A 14,498-nucleotide genomic window follows, 5' to 3' on the forward strand; every position below is an offset into this window, starting at 1 on the left:
GTAGGATGCAGGAATTGTGCCCTGAATCCAGGCTTGAGGGGAGGCACAGGGATTGTGCACTGAATCCAGCCTTGGATGGAGGGGGGGGGAGGGATTTAGGGGGGATGGTGTGAGCAAAAAGCGTGCCCTGAATCCCAGCATCAGGGGTTTTGGGTGCAGGGCTGTGCCCTGACTGCAGACCCCGAGGAGGAGGGGGGTGGTGGTGGAAAGAGCCTCATGCCCTGAATTTGGGATTTGGGGGTGCAGGGGTATGCCCTGCTCCCAGGTGGGATTTTCCTCTTTGCAACCCAGAGGCATTGCGTGGCGGGGGGTGGGGGGGGAATCACTTGGGAAGGGGGACTGCTTTGCATCTTTTTTTTAATTGATTCCCGTTCTCCAAAGGGGACCAGAAAGTGGCAGCAGCAGGGGCTGCTCTGGCCTGGAGTGATGCCAACCATTACGTCACCAGCCAGAGCCTCTTCTGCTATTGTTGCTGCGCTCCCTCCTTCTCTCCATCGCTCCGCTGCGAGCTGGGCTTGTTGTTCTGCAGCTTGTTGTCAGACAAAAAAAAAAGAAAAATAAACCGACCCAAAAGCCTGAGGTCCCTCAGACAACAGCCTGGGGCAGGACAGGGGGGCCCCTTGCCGGCAAAACCATCGCTGCTGGGACAGCGCGGAGCCGCTTGTTGTTGTCACCGAGCGTATCCCTCCTTTTCTGGGCTTCCCATCACTTGTGTCGTGATTTTTTACCCTCCTTTCCCCATGTCCACTTGTCTTTATCTCTCAAAGCCTCCTCTCTCCCCTCCCTTCCCCTCCCCTCCCCTGAATATTTTGTTTCTGCTCCAGTTTCTCCCGAGCAGCCCTTTTTTTGCTCGCCTGCCCTCCCCGGCTTGGTGGCTCGTTTCGTAAATAGGCAGCACTTTTTTTTTTTCCTTCCAGCTTTGTTGTTTGTTGTTTGTGGGGATTCTTTGCTCTGCAGCTCTCAGCTGTTCCCCAGCCCTCACAAAGGAATCGCTAGCACACAGCGAAATCGCTCCGTCGCTCCGATGTGTCACCCAGGGGAGTTATGATTTCATTTTCCCGAGGACATCAGCGCTCACATGACGATGGGGAGACTTGGAGCAGTTGGGTTGTTCAGCTTTTCTCGGTTCTTTTTCCACCCCCCCCCCCTCCTTTTCCTTGCTCCTGGAATAAACACCTGGCAGCCGGGGGTGAGCTGCCTGTTGCCAAAGCTGTCGGTGCTGGATGTGGTGTTGGTTGAGTGGCAGCGGGATAACAAATGGTGCAGAGTGTGCACAATCCATCTTGTCTGTTTAAAGGCAGCCTGACCTACCAATTGCTCCAGCCAGGAGGGGTTTGTGTCCCTTGAAAAGCAGGGATCCTGTGATCTGCTCCACAAAGTGGCTGCATTTCTCTTTTCCCTCTCGGTCGCTGGACTCAGCAGCAGATTTGCCTCTCTCCAGGCTTGTTTAAAGGTTCCCTGAAAGTAAATCCAAATAGATTCCCAGGCTTCCCTTCCTCCCATGATACTTGTTTTTTTTTTCAGTGAACACTGCATACATCCCATTTCTTTCTCCTTGAAAACCTAGAGCCAAGGGAAATCCTGCCTGAGGAAATAAGAGCTCAGAATCTGGAGTGGGGAAGGATAAAGTGACTTGTGAAAGTGGGTCTGCCCGCTGGGCTCCAGGGAGGATCTGACACTTCCCTGCACTCTGTGGTGCTTTTGGGTTGATCACACAGTGGTGGTAGTGAAGCTCCAGAGGTTTGGAGGAAGAGTGGAGCTGGGGTGGACCTAAAGCCTCTGGTGCTTTTCTGGCTCCCATCTCAAGATCTACACTCGACTGGTGTGTTTAGTGATGTGACTTCCAGCAGAACGTGCCCATCCATTCCCAGTTTTTGAGGGCTGATGGGTAGCAATCAGAAGGACCTGCAGAAGGACCCCGGGCTGCTTCTGCTCTGGGGGTGGGATCCTGATCCGAGATGTCCTGGGATAAAAGCACAGGCTGCTGCTGTGCTGAGGGCCTGGCTCATTGTCTCTGTACACAGTGCCTCCTTTGTGGAGATGCTGGAGAAATGGCATCAGTGGAAGAAAACGTGGCCTGTGCTGTCATTTGAGCTGATCCTGCTTGATTTACGGAGCTGTGGAGAAGCTGAGCATGAAATGGTGATGGGGAAGAGGCTCCAGGGAACAGATGCCCATGGAGAACTGGCATTACTTGGCGCTCCAGGCTGTTTTGGGGCTTAAATTCTTAAATTCTTAAACTGGCTGGTGTTCTCCTTTCAGTTGGGAGAAGTTATCCTCTTCCTATGCCCTCCTGGCTCCTGAGATTCCTGAGGGGATGCAGAGTCCTGACAGAACGAACGTGGGAGGTGTATTTCTTTTCCATAGAATCCCAGAATGGTTTGGGTTGGAAGGGACCTTAAAGCTCATCTTGTTCCAAAGCTGTGCCACGGGCAGGGACACCTTCCACTAGCCCAGATTGCTCCAACCTGGCCTTGGACACTTCCAGGGATCCAGGGGCAGCCACAGCTTCTCTGGGCAACTTGTGCCTTGGCCTCACCACCCTCACAGCCAACAATTCCTTCCCAATATCCCATCTACCCCTGCCCTCTCTGTGTGAAGCTGTTCCCTGTTGTCCTGTCACTCCTTGCTCATGTCCAAACTTGAGTGATGCCACCCTTCCCAAGAGCCTGCCAGTTCCTGCTTTTCCCTGGGACATGGAAATGGAAATACATGGAGGGAGCTGGGAAGGCTCAGCCTGGAGAAAAGGAGGCTCAGGTGGGACCTTCTGGCTCTGCAATCCCTGACAGGAGGGGGGAGCCAGGGCAGGGTGGGCTCTGCTCCCAGGGAACAAGAGACAGGAGAGGAAACAGCCTCAAGATGTGACAGGGGAGGTTCAGGTTGGGCATCAAGAGGAATTTTGTTATTGGAAAGGGTTGTTAAACATTGGAAGGGGCTGCCCAGGGAGGTTTGGAGTTCCCGTCCCTGGAGGTGCCCAAGGAAGGACCGGCCATGGCACTCGGTGCTCTGCACTGGGACACAGGGGGGACTCGATGATCTCAGAGGTCTTTGTCATCTCAGTGATTCTGTGAAATGTAGCTACAACCCCCACCTTGACCCTTTCAAAGACCTTCTTGAGCACTCTGCTCTCCTGGGAATCAGCAGCTGGTGCAGGGATGAGTAAGGAATGCTGGAGTGGTGGGACTGGTGGCTGGCGTGGCCAGAGCCCTCTAACAGTCTGGGTTTCTCTTGAGTGCTCCATCTGATTAAGATGACATCAGCCTCTTCCATCCCTTCCTGCTCTGACTGCTCTGGATATGTTTGTCCTTTCTGTCCTGTACCTCCCTTCTCAGATGGAAAACTGGAAAAGCCTCCGTCCTTTCTTGCACCTTCCTTGTGTAGCAGACACCTGGCAGTGCCCTCTGCCTCGGAGGGACAGCTGGTAAGGGGTCACTTAAACTCCAGAATGCCTCATCCCATAGCTGCTGATTCCCATGTTTCCCAGATGAACAGGTGTCCACACTGGCAACCAGCTATTCTAGGAAATCAGGGAACGAGCGAGTTGTACCCTGTGCTCGTGATGGCAGAGAATGATCTCAGTATTAGTGGGGATGGTGAGAGATCCTCCTCGTGGATAGTTCCAACTTTTCCTCTGAGGGGTGGGTGGGGGTTTGAACATTTGTTACGGGGTGTAATCCCAAAATAGCCCGGGCTGTGCTCCAATTATCTCACTCTGCTGAGGGAATGGATCTGTCTGTGGATGCTCCTGCAGCTGAGTGAGGGCTGTGCTAGGGCAGGGCACGGTTATGTCTTGTATCTGTGGAGCCCAAATTCGTGGTTTCTTTATGGAGCAAGAGAGGTTTTGATTCCATCAGACAGTAAGTTCCTGGCTCTCCTGGATCTTTTGGATCTGTTGTGAATGGCTGTACCAAAACCAAGCTGAAGTCGTCTCCGTGTTTGGGGTTAAGATCCTGGCTTTTTGGGATACTGGAAGTGGTCCTTGGAGCCACCTGTGGGATCTGGCATCTGTCACCTTCTCTTAGCAGCTGTGACACCCTCTAGTGCACCTTCTAAGGATGAGTGTGTGTCTTAAACATATCCTCAGCAAGTTCACTTTCTGGGCTGTGCTGGGAGCAAGGGAATCACTTTTATGTGATTTATCCCCCCCTCCACAAAGCCAAAAGCCTCCAGCATCATGGGGGCACTTGGAGGTGTGTAATTCCCCTCCCCTTCTTCCCAAATCTGGCTGATGTGAAGTGCTCAAAGGATCTGTGGCTCTGGAAAGGTAACCGAGTGTTGCCAAAACTGCTCCTTATTTTCACACCTGCCTCCTTGGGCCGCTCTCAGCTCAGATCCCAAGGAAACTGTTCAGTTTGCAAGGATTGCTGCTCCTAAAGCACCTGTTTGGGGGCAGGGGGCTGTGTTTCCTCTCTTTCTGGAGAACAGGACTGCTCCTCAGCTCTCCATGCTGGATTCCTCACAGCAGGACCCTCTACATCAGCTGTCCTTGGGCTCTGAAAGCAGCAGAGCCCTGTGCAGGGAGACTCAAAGCTTGTCTCAAGGCTGAGAACCCAGAGGAACGCTGGTGTCACCTACTGACCCAGTCCCTAGGAAGGAAAAGCAACCTTCAGATAGGTTATCAGTCTTAATAACTGAAAACACCAGACCCAGTGATGCCTGTCCTCTTCCTGAAGTTGTAGGAATAATTAGCTGGGGGCTAATAAAAGCCTAAGGCTGGAGCTGTGGTCTCCCTCTTGCTTTTCATGGCAGCAGGCCAAGCCTGAGGCTCAAGTTGCTGTTGCACTCTTAACCCTGACTCAGCTTTGTGTGCCTTAATCCCTGGAGCCTTAGGGGGGAGAGTTTTGGGAGAGTCCTGCACATCCAGCATCTTCCTGCGAGCCAGGGGCGCTTCCCTGCTCGGCTGAGGGGCTGCTCTCAGCTGAGAGTGCAAAATTCCCAGCTGGAATACAAGCCAGGGACTCTGCAGTGCCGTTCAGGGGCTGTGGTTACAGATACCTCAGATGGATTTCTGTGCTGCCCAAATGGGAGGATTTCCCAGCTGGAAAAGTCCTTCCTGTCTGTTTTGACAGGACAAGAGGAAACGGCCTCAATTGCACCAGGGGAGGTTTAGGTTGGATATTGGGGAAAAAATTCCTCACTGAAAAGGGTGGTCAGGCGTTGGAACAGGCTCTCCAGGGCAGTGGTGGAGTCACCATCCCTGGGAAAGTTAAGAAAACAAACGTGGATATGGCATTTGGTGACATGGTTTAGTGGTGGATTAATGGTTGCACTTGATGATTTTCGAGGGCTTTTCCAACCTTCCTGATTCTGTGCCACTCCCAAAGTGCCTGAACATAACCTGCGGGCAAACTAAGAAGGATTCAAGGATATTTCTGTTTGAAAGTCACCACACGGTCCTTCCAAGGCACAGGTTCAGTGTAAAACAGATGAGTTTTAGGGCTCAGAGTGGACTGTGCCACACTTCTGCTCTTCTCTGGGATGGTGTAGGCCAGGAGAACAGGATAGCCTAGAACATCCATGGGGATGGATCCCTCCCTCTGCTGAGAGCTCTGTCTTGTTCCCCACTAAGTGCTGCTTGAGCTCATCCCCCCTCAAACTGGCAGGGAGAGGAGACAGGCACTGGCGCTGTCTGATACCCTTTGAGATGCTTGAAACTACTACAGGGGATCAGACAACCTGATCAGATCCTGAAATGTCTCTGGAAATCCTCTTGGCAAGGCCCTGGATTCCTGAAGCTTGTGTGCCATTTCTGCCTCGGTGCTGGCTGGAAGGCAGGAGCCAAGGAATCCCAGCAGGGGGAAAAAAAAAAAAAAAAAAAAAGCTGACTAAGGGTGCTTTGTAGGAGATGAGTGATCCCTCTCTGCAGCCACAGCCTGGGAGCTGACAGGGAAAGGGAGGAGAAGGGAATCTGAACCTCCACCCCTGTGCAGTGATCCCCACAAGTGCAGGTGTGCTGGATCTGCCTGGATGGTTCTCTTCGCAAGTTCCTTCAAAGTCTCCAGTCAGGACATGAGCTTTGCCCGTGACTGGGATCCTTCCTGCTGGGATCTGTACCTGGAGCTGCATTTTTCGCAGGACACGACCCCCCCCTTGTTTTCCTGCTGTTTTCCTGATCAGTGTGAGCACTGTTTCCCTGTCCCCTTGCAGCAGGAACTCACATCTGAGCTCTGACTTGGGAGTGTCAGCACCTTCCTAAACCCTCCCTGATTCCTTAGGGTCAGGTCCTGCCCCTGTGTGCTCCAACCTTCCACCTCTGGAGTTACTTTTCAGGTGAATTTGTCCTACAAACATCATAAGGATGGAGGGGGGCTGTGAGTTCCAAGTGCTTTTTCCAGCTGGCAGGTCTATGATCAAACAGACCAGAGGGCTATTTTAGATCAGCTATTTGTCTTGCTGAAGCACAGCAGCTCGAGCAGCCTTCTCTAACATAGAAATCCAGCGTGGTTGAGGTCCTAAAATAAGCAGCCCAGAACACTGGACAAAGGAAATGTATTTTTGAAGGATTTTAATGATTATGAAGTGCTGAACTCCTTGCTTTTCTTGAAATCCTTCAAGTGGAGTGTTAAAATCCTTGTTACATACGGGGTAATGTGGGCACCTATATTTGGGCTGGGTTTTTACAAGGGGGGAAAAAAGGACCATTTTTTTGGGTCCAGTGCAAGACTTGGTGCTGATAAATAATCTGGAGTCCTTGGAGGTGTCCAAGTGGTTTCTGGCTCCCCTGTTAATCTCTTGACTAAGCTTAAAAGAAACCGCAGGTCATGTGAAGTAACACTGTGCAAATCTTTCCTCCAGGTCATATTCAAAGTGAAATGTGCAGCTGAATTCAACAAGTACAAGTAAGTGATGCTGTTCTGACCTTCGTGGCTTAAGGGGAACTCGCTGCAGGGCTGGGAGTGGGAGGTTCAGACCCCCAGAGGGTGAGCGGAGCTGATTCCACACCTGTGCTCTGGAAAAGGATCAGCGTTGGAGGGGGACTGGGAGGTTCAAGGGTGCCCAGGAAGATCAAGCACCCCAGTAACAAACTGGATGAACTCTCAAGGTCATTCCGAGCTGTCCCACCCCAGAAAAGATCTGCAGGATAAGGCTTGGGCAGTGGGTGAGACCCCTGTTTGTGCAGCCCAGGTGCTTCCCAACCATTTCCAGGGAAAACCACGCTGGGAAACGCGATCTCCAGTGGCTTTCAAAGAAGTTACAGTGGTTGTGATGACCCACGGCTTATTGACTGGAGTTAATGCAGAGCTGGAGCAACACTTAAAATCTGCAAGATAAGAACCTGACTGTCAGAAGATGAGTCTTTGTAACTCATGACTGCTTACTCTGCTCATGTGAGCAGCTCCAACAAGCGCTCTGCAGGCTTGGGCTGTAAGTGCAGCCACTGAAAGTTGCTGGAATGCCTGATCTTCCCAGCAGGCAGAGCACTGGGCGTGCTGGGAGGGCCTGGTGAGACAGGAGGGTGGTGCAAGAATAAGCCTTGTCTCACTCCCAACTCCGTTTCTCCCCCTTTCCCCGTCCCTCCAGGGTCCTGCTGTACCTGGGCTCCATCTTCACCAGCCTCCTCTTCCTGGTGGTGAATCTGACCTGTGCGATGCTGATCCACGGGGAGGTCCCCGAGAGCCAGCTGAGGTGGACGGTCCTGGCCCGCGCCCTGGTCAACGACAGCCTCTTCATCCTCTGTGCCATCTCGCTGGCTGGCTGCATGTGCAAGCTGGGAAAGATGTCTTCAGCCAACGTCTACCTCGAGTCCAAGGTAGGGGAATCATCAATTCCCCTGGGGCTGCACAGCTGGATTCTCAGCTAGCCCCGGGTGTGCTCGCTCAGGGCGCGGTGACACCTGAGCTGCTCTTGCTCAAATGTTCCTTCCAGAGAGGAGGTGGCAGCTCTTGGACTCCTCCCTCCAGAGAGTGCGTGTCCCTGCTGTGGGAATGATCCTCCCCTGATTTTAAGGGAATGCCTTGTCTGCAGCTTTGAGGGATTTATGAGCTGCCTGTGCTCTTCAGGCTTAGAAAACATAGGTTTTGCCTGGATGAGAGGGTTCTCCCAAGAGCAGCAGATGCAGTTTTGGCAGTGCATTATCACTGTTGACAGTAAAACTTGCAGCATTGTGTGTGTTACCTGTGGCAGGTGCACAACGATTCTTTGCAAAGGGGTTCCGCCCTCCCCCAGCAGTCCAGATGTCCTGGATGAGATGAGCACCTTGGAAGGGGAGGAGAAGTTGCTGTAGGTCCTGCCCCAAGGCAGAAGTTCAGGTCTGAACACACACAGCTCTTTTCCAGCAGGTAGGAGAGCGGATGAGCTGCCAGCAGTGTGGCAGGAGGCTGTAATTAAATGTGCACTTGAGCTGCCTCCTGTTCCTCTGGGAAGCCATATCACCCCTGTCAAAGGCAGGGATTCCAGGCTGTGGGGGCCTGACCTGCTGGGAAGGGCAGACAGCAGGCTCCTGATGAGCCTGGAAACATCTGCAGGAAAAATCTGAGCCTAGCCAGGTTAAGGTTGAAGCTGAAGCTTTCTGTAAGAGATGCCTGGCTCCTTAGGCAGCTGAGAGCATTGGTGGTTTCCCAGAATCCAAGATGTGTGAACCATAAGTTGCAGCTGCAGTGAGACAGGAGCCGTCTCAGCTGAGAACCTGCTCACATCCCTGCCTGCTTGGGCCTGGTATCCAGCTCTGACTGGATCTGGACACTGATTAACTTGCCAAGTTCACCTGGCACAGGAACTTCCTCTCCTTCCATGCCTGAGGCTGCCTGTGGGGCCGTGCTCTTGAACAACGTGCTCCAGGGAAGCCTGTTCTCCAGTTGGATACTCAGCCTGGCTGCTGCAGGTCCCTGCTTCCCTTCCCTGCCCTGGGGGCATCCCTTGATTTCCTGTGTGAAGGGGCTGCAGGAAAAAGGTTGGGGACAAATACCTGGAAAGGTTGTCCTGCCTCCTGAACTCCAGCTGGGAACCTGCTGCCTCAAAGCCATCCAGCAAGGCTTGGAGGCTGCTGCCTCCACCACCGAAGGTGAAAGGCTGGAGCCACGGGAAGGAGGCTGGGACTGCAGCCAGATCCTGTCCTGTGGTCCTTTGTGAGCTGCAGATTTGCCTCACCAGCCTTTCGTTGTGCCGGCCTGGACACCAAGGGCTCAGCTGAGGGTGGCAGCAGGATGTGATCCTGGGCTTTGGGGCTGTCACCTCGTTAGCAGCACTTCAAGACACTGCCTTGATCTCCAGAGCCAGGAAAACAGGGCTGGCACAGCCCAGCTGGGATGTGGAGCAGGTCAGGGAGATGAGCCTCCCCTGCAGATTCTCTGCCTAAACACAAAGGCAAGGGAGCTGCTGGCACGTGTTCATCTGGCCACCCACTGACTTGGTGCCTCCCAGTAGCTATTAAAGGGCTCCATGGGTGTATTTAGCAAAGCCTGGCTTGTCACAGAATCCCAGAATGGTTTGGGTTGGAAGGGACCTTAAAGATCATCCAGTTCTACCCCTCTGCCACAGGCAGGGACACCTTCTACTAGCCCAGGTTGCTCCAAGCGCTGTCCAACCCCCAAGGATGGGGCAGCCACAGCTTCTCTGGGAAATCTCTGCCAGGGCCTCGCTGCCCTCACAGGGAAGAATTCCTTCCTAATATCTAATCTAATCCTATTTTTTTTGTCAGTTTGAATCCATTCCCCCTCATCCTGTCACTCCAGGCCCTTGTAAATAGTCTCTCTCTGTGTTTCCTGTGGGCTCCCTTTGAGTTTTTGGGGTTCAGGCACTGGGTCCTTTTGCCCACCCCAAACATTTGGGTTTCTTTCCCAAACAAACACCGTGTGTGATGTTGGGGTGCTGAGCTGCTGCAGTGAATGGGGCTGGGTGAGCATCTCTGCTTACAGAGCCTGATCAGGGCACAGAAGCAGCCAGTTGATTTTCCTGGTGGTTGTTTGCTGGCCTTGTGGAGACTCCCATGGGAAGGAAGCAAGTGGAATAGCATCTCCCTGGACCACCAGCTTGAAGCTGACTGATAAGATCCTGACAGTGACACTCCTGTGCCTCAGATCTTCCCTGCTCCCAGGTGACACTGGCTGTGTGGATCTGTTCCTGGAATGAACTCATCACATGAAAAAGCTTTTAACCAGCTCTGAATATTTCAGCAACAACAAACAAATGTTCTGGGTCGTTCTTGCCTGCACAGCTTCTGGTGAATTTAAGGGAAGGGGAAAAGAAAATCACAGCTCTGTATTAAAGCTCTTTTATTTCTCCCTATTCTAGGGAACATCTGTCTGCCAGGCTATTCTTGTGGGATCTGTAGTGGCTCTTCTGTATTCCTCAAGGGCTTGCTATAACCTGGTAGCTGTGGCCATATCTCCAGACAATGTTCCTGGTCCTTTTAACTATGGCTGGGACAACCTTTCAGACAAGGTGAGTGTCTGTGACCCCCCCAGTCCAGAGCCAGTGAAGTGAAAGGCAGTCACTCCTCATCCTGGCAGGATGAAAAGGGGCTTTGGGAGGGCGTCTGGGGAGCTGAACCCCTAGAGGAGCTGGATTTCTGCCTCCAGAAGCCCTGCTTGCTCTCTCCACCCAGCAAACCTGAGTCTTCCCCTATCCAGCCACTCCTTCAGGAAGGATTTCCCTGTTCTACTCTTCCCTTTCAGCCTGGCAACTCCTCTTTTGGGGGAGAGGAGGGACAAGTCAACTAGAGCAGAAAAAGCAATGCTTAATCAGGCATGGCTGTGTGAGAGGGAGAGTCACTGGTGTGGGGAGGGAGCCCTGGTGGCACATGAACAGAACCAGCCCAGCAAAACCAGTAGCAGCATCCAGGTGAGGGGCACTGACTGGCTTAGGGACTTCTGCCTTCGGAAGGGTCTTCTCTGCATTCCCAGTTCCGGCTTTTGGGAGCTCTGTGGATGGCAGGGATCATGCAGGGACCTGTCTGACTTGCCTTCCACAGGTGCACGTGGAAGTGAGCAGCGAGGAGTATGTGGTGTTTGGAGTGGTCCTTTTCCTCTGGGAGCTGGTGCCAACCACCTTCGTGGTGCTGTTCTTCCGGGCTCAGAGGCTGAGCCAGAACCTGGTAGGCCTGAGCAAGCTACCCCAGGGCACCTGGGAGGACTGTCAGGTGTATTTTGACTTCTGGCCTGACTCCTTTCTCGTTGGCAGACTCCAGCAGGGATGGTGAACAGCCACAGTTACAGCTCCAGAGCCTATTTCTTTGACAATCCGAGGCGCTACGACAGCGACGACGACCTGTCGCGGCTCGGGGCCAGAGAAGGAGGGTGAGTGTTGTACTGCCATCCTGCTGCCCTGGGGGGAAGGACAGAGCTCCTGGCTTCTGCTCTGAGGGGAAAAAAAAAATTAGTGGAAGGCGCAGCTTGGGAAAGGTGCACGGGATAGAGAGTCTTCTGACTGAGGTTTTGTTCCTTCTGCAGCTCGCAAGGAGCTGGTTTTTATTAGACAGAAGTGACCACGGAGATGGATGTGTGGATGGTGTCCACAGGTTGAAATACACAGTGATTTACAGACAGACCTCATCCAGGGGGACTGGTCTTTCTAGGATCCTCCCTCAGCTGTGGGCAGAGGGCTCTGAAATGATCTCCAGAGGTGGGGAAATCCTGGGAGGGGAGATGATCTCTGGGAGCCAACTGGGACAAAGCATTGCAGGAACCCCTGGTGTGGGGGAGAACAGTCAGGTATCCCCAGCAAAACTGTACAGGGAAACCTGGCAGCCCTGTCATCACAGAACCATGGAATGCTGAGTTGGAAGGGACCTCACAAACCATCTAATTCCAAGCCCCTGCCGCAGCAGGGACACCTTCCACTGGACCAGGTTGCTCCAAGCCCCATCCAGCCTAGCCTTGAACACTTCACTTCCTTTCCACTTGCTGCCCAGGGGTGTAGTGAGGAGTTCAGAGGATTCTGGCTCTTCTTGACCCGTGCTGTAGGGCCTGGTGCTCTTCTCCTTGTGCTGTTTGATCACAGCCGGGCTCCTCGGAGATACTGTGCCTGCAGATTTGGATACCCTGAGCAGTGCTGGGAGTCTCCCAGCACCAGAGAAGCCAAATTACTCATCTCTTAAGAGTCCACCTGTGTGTTTTCTGTCTCCCCCTGCAGCTTGGCCACCCCTCAGTGCTCGGGCTTCTACGGTTCCCTGGCCGGGAATGACGGCGGGACCCCCGCGGACAGCGCGCCCTTGCTCTGCGCCGCCGGCGGCTCGGAGAGCAACCACCACAGCTCCTACCCTGCCCCACAGAACTGAGGAGGCTCCCTCCATTTCCCAGAGTGGCATTCATGTATAGGATTGTAACCTGGTTTTCTCTTTTCCTCCTCCTCCTCCTCCCCTGAAGCATCTAACTCATGACACAAACATTCCACGACCTGCCGCAGCTGCGCGCGGGACTGAGCCGAAGGCTGCGGGCAGTGAGTAAAGAGAACTGTGACTTTAAGGTACCATGTAGCAAAGTGAAGCTGAACTCTCTGGAAGCTTTTTTTTTTTTTTTTTTTTTTTTTTTTTTTTTTTTTTTTTTTTTTTTTTTTTTTTTTTTTTTTTTTCTTTTTTTTTTTTTTTTTCTCTCTCCTCGGTCTGGTCTTCGAGATGTTGGCAGCTAAATGCACCAGAGCTTCCTCACTAGAAAAAGAAACATCAAATGCGTATTTGCACTTTTTATCTGCACACTTGGAAGGAACGAATCTTGCTCGGGCTGTGCTCGGTCTGAGACTGTTCTAGTTACTCTTTTTAATTGCACATCCATAACTGGGAGAGGCACTGTCTTCCTGCAGAGGCGTGTTCCGTGAAGTACCCTGCACCCTGACTCGCTGGGAGCGGGAGCTCTGTCCGGGCAGGGCCTCCCGTGCTGGATGCTCAAGCTTTCTGTGCCATATTCCCACCTGGCAGGGCTGGGTGAGGCCTTGGGGCTGAGGGGGGTCTTGCTCTGACTCCTGGTCCTCGTCCCACGTGGCCGCTGACCTGTCCCACCTGGGCTCAGAGCTGAGGGGGACGTCTGTTCCTACTGGCATTGTGACCAACCTGATGGCAGAGGGAGAGGGGCTGGCTTTTCCCTTCAGGGAGAGCTTGGAAGCTGGCTCAGCAGGAGTGTGTGTGCAGGAATGTGTGTGAATCCAGGGCTGCTGGACCCCCGGGGGGGTGCTGAGAGCAGCCCTGCTCCCCCTCCTCGTCACCCACGGTGGGGTCCCCTCGTCCCCCTCAGTATTAAATTGCATTTAGCAGATAACCAAGAGTTTTAACCTGAAGTGAATGTGAACTGGTGGGGTCCCCACTGAGGTGCAGGAGGTGTCTGGCTGCCTGTGGAGTGTGCTGTTGCAGAGGGAAGGGGCAGAAATCACGGGGATCTGATCCCTGGGCTCCTTGCTGTGCCCTCCAGGGCCTGGAGCCCTCCCACTGGAGTACACAGGGTGGGAGAGGTTCCCCTGTCTCTCCTGAAGCAAAGTAGCCAAGTTGGATCCCGGCCTGGGCTCTTGGAGATGAGGCTTGGTGTCATTCCTGGCTTGTCCCCGAGCCTGCTGTAGGGATGAGCGAAGCAGCTTTGGGTGGAGGCTCCAGCGGGAGCTGCTCTGGCCACGGGTGCCAACCCACACTGGAACTGCTTTTAACCTGCCTCGTGCTGCTCAACCCCCAGGCTGCCCCTGGGCAGGGAGTGCTGTGGGGGGATGATGTTCTGGGAGCTGTGGGGACCCTGAGGCAGCCTCCGTGTCTGGGCTGTGTGTGAGGGAACCCCCAGCCCTGGGGCAGCCCCGGCCTCTCCTCACCAGTCACCCCTCACCTCTTGCTTGTGCTGGGCTCGATGTCACTTGTCCCACCCAGTCCCTGTGCGTGGTCTGTGCTGTCCCTTCCCTGCTCTCCCCTGCTTCTCTCTCCCTGGCCCAAAAAGAGCAGCAAGCCCTGCTTCTTTTTTTGGAGAAGGCAAAGATGGCAACTCTCAGCACACCCTCTCGCTCGAGTACCTGCCCCCAGAGCTCCACCCTGGCTGCTCACCTGTCTCCTGGCAGGAACAGGTCGCTCCATCTCAATCACTGCTTGGCTTATGGCAAAGCTGATGAAGGGCCCGGCGTGTTCCCCCTTCCTTCTGCTCCCATAAGTCACCAAAGACAGTAAGTGACGCTCGTGGCCCCTGTTCTTGCTTAAATTCCAAAGCACTAGGAGCACTTTAAGTTTTTTCTTCGGAGGGAAAGGAGTGTAGTGCAAAAAAAAAAAATTTAAAAAAAAAAAAAAAAAGAGAAAAAATAAGAATAATTAAAAAAAAATATATACAAAATCCAAGGGCTACAGGCTCATTGTTCCTATTGCACTGAAGCACACACCCACACTACGATCTTCCTGGATTTGGGATGGCAGGTCAGGGCAGTGAGTCTCGTTGCTGATGGACCCCTGAGCGACTGGCAAAGCCTTTGGGTTTTACTCCTTTTGTCCGGTGGTTTCCGATCCGGCCGCTCCTCCCGGGGCCGGTCCCGTGTTTTACTGAAGTAATTTATAGCTGAGAAGTACAATGACTTTTTTAATGCATAGTTGCCTTTCATTAAACCTT

The 14,498-nt window shown here is 53.3% G+C and overlaps 1 protein-coding gene across 1 annotated transcript in view; it reads left to right on the plus strand.

Moving 5' to 3' along the window:
- GPR137C (G protein-coupled receptor 137C) overlaps positions 1–12,442 on the plus strand; it is a 20,143-nt gene extending 7,701 nt beyond the window's left edge. Inside the window, exons 8-14 of the mRNA XM_027905165.1 lie at positions 2,263–2,348; positions 6,698–6,839; positions 7,522–7,750; positions 10,231–10,380; positions 10,910–11,032; positions 11,119–11,234; positions 12,070–12,442. Coding sequence (XP_027760966.1) covers positions 2,263–2,348; positions 6,698–6,839; positions 7,522–7,750; positions 10,231–10,380; positions 10,910–11,032; positions 11,119–11,234; positions 12,070–12,214 — 991 coding nt within the window. The 3' untranslated portion in view covers positions 12,215–12,442. The remainder of the gene's footprint in view (positions 1–2,262; positions 2,349–6,697; positions 6,840–7,521; positions 7,751–10,230; positions 10,381–10,909; positions 11,033–11,118; positions 11,235–12,069) is intronic.
- The last annotated feature ends 2,056 nt before the right edge of the window (positions 12,443–14,498 follow it).

This window comes from Empidonax traillii, unplaced genomic scaffold (genome assembly GCF_003031625.1).
Source record: "Empidonax traillii isolate 1590-97213 ecotype Southwest subspecies unplaced genomic scaffold, ASM303162v1 scaffold1128:size488575, whole genome shotgun sequence".
NCBI classification, from domain to species: domain Eukaryota; kingdom Metazoa; phylum Chordata; class Aves; order Passeriformes; family Tyrannidae; genus Empidonax; species Empidonax traillii.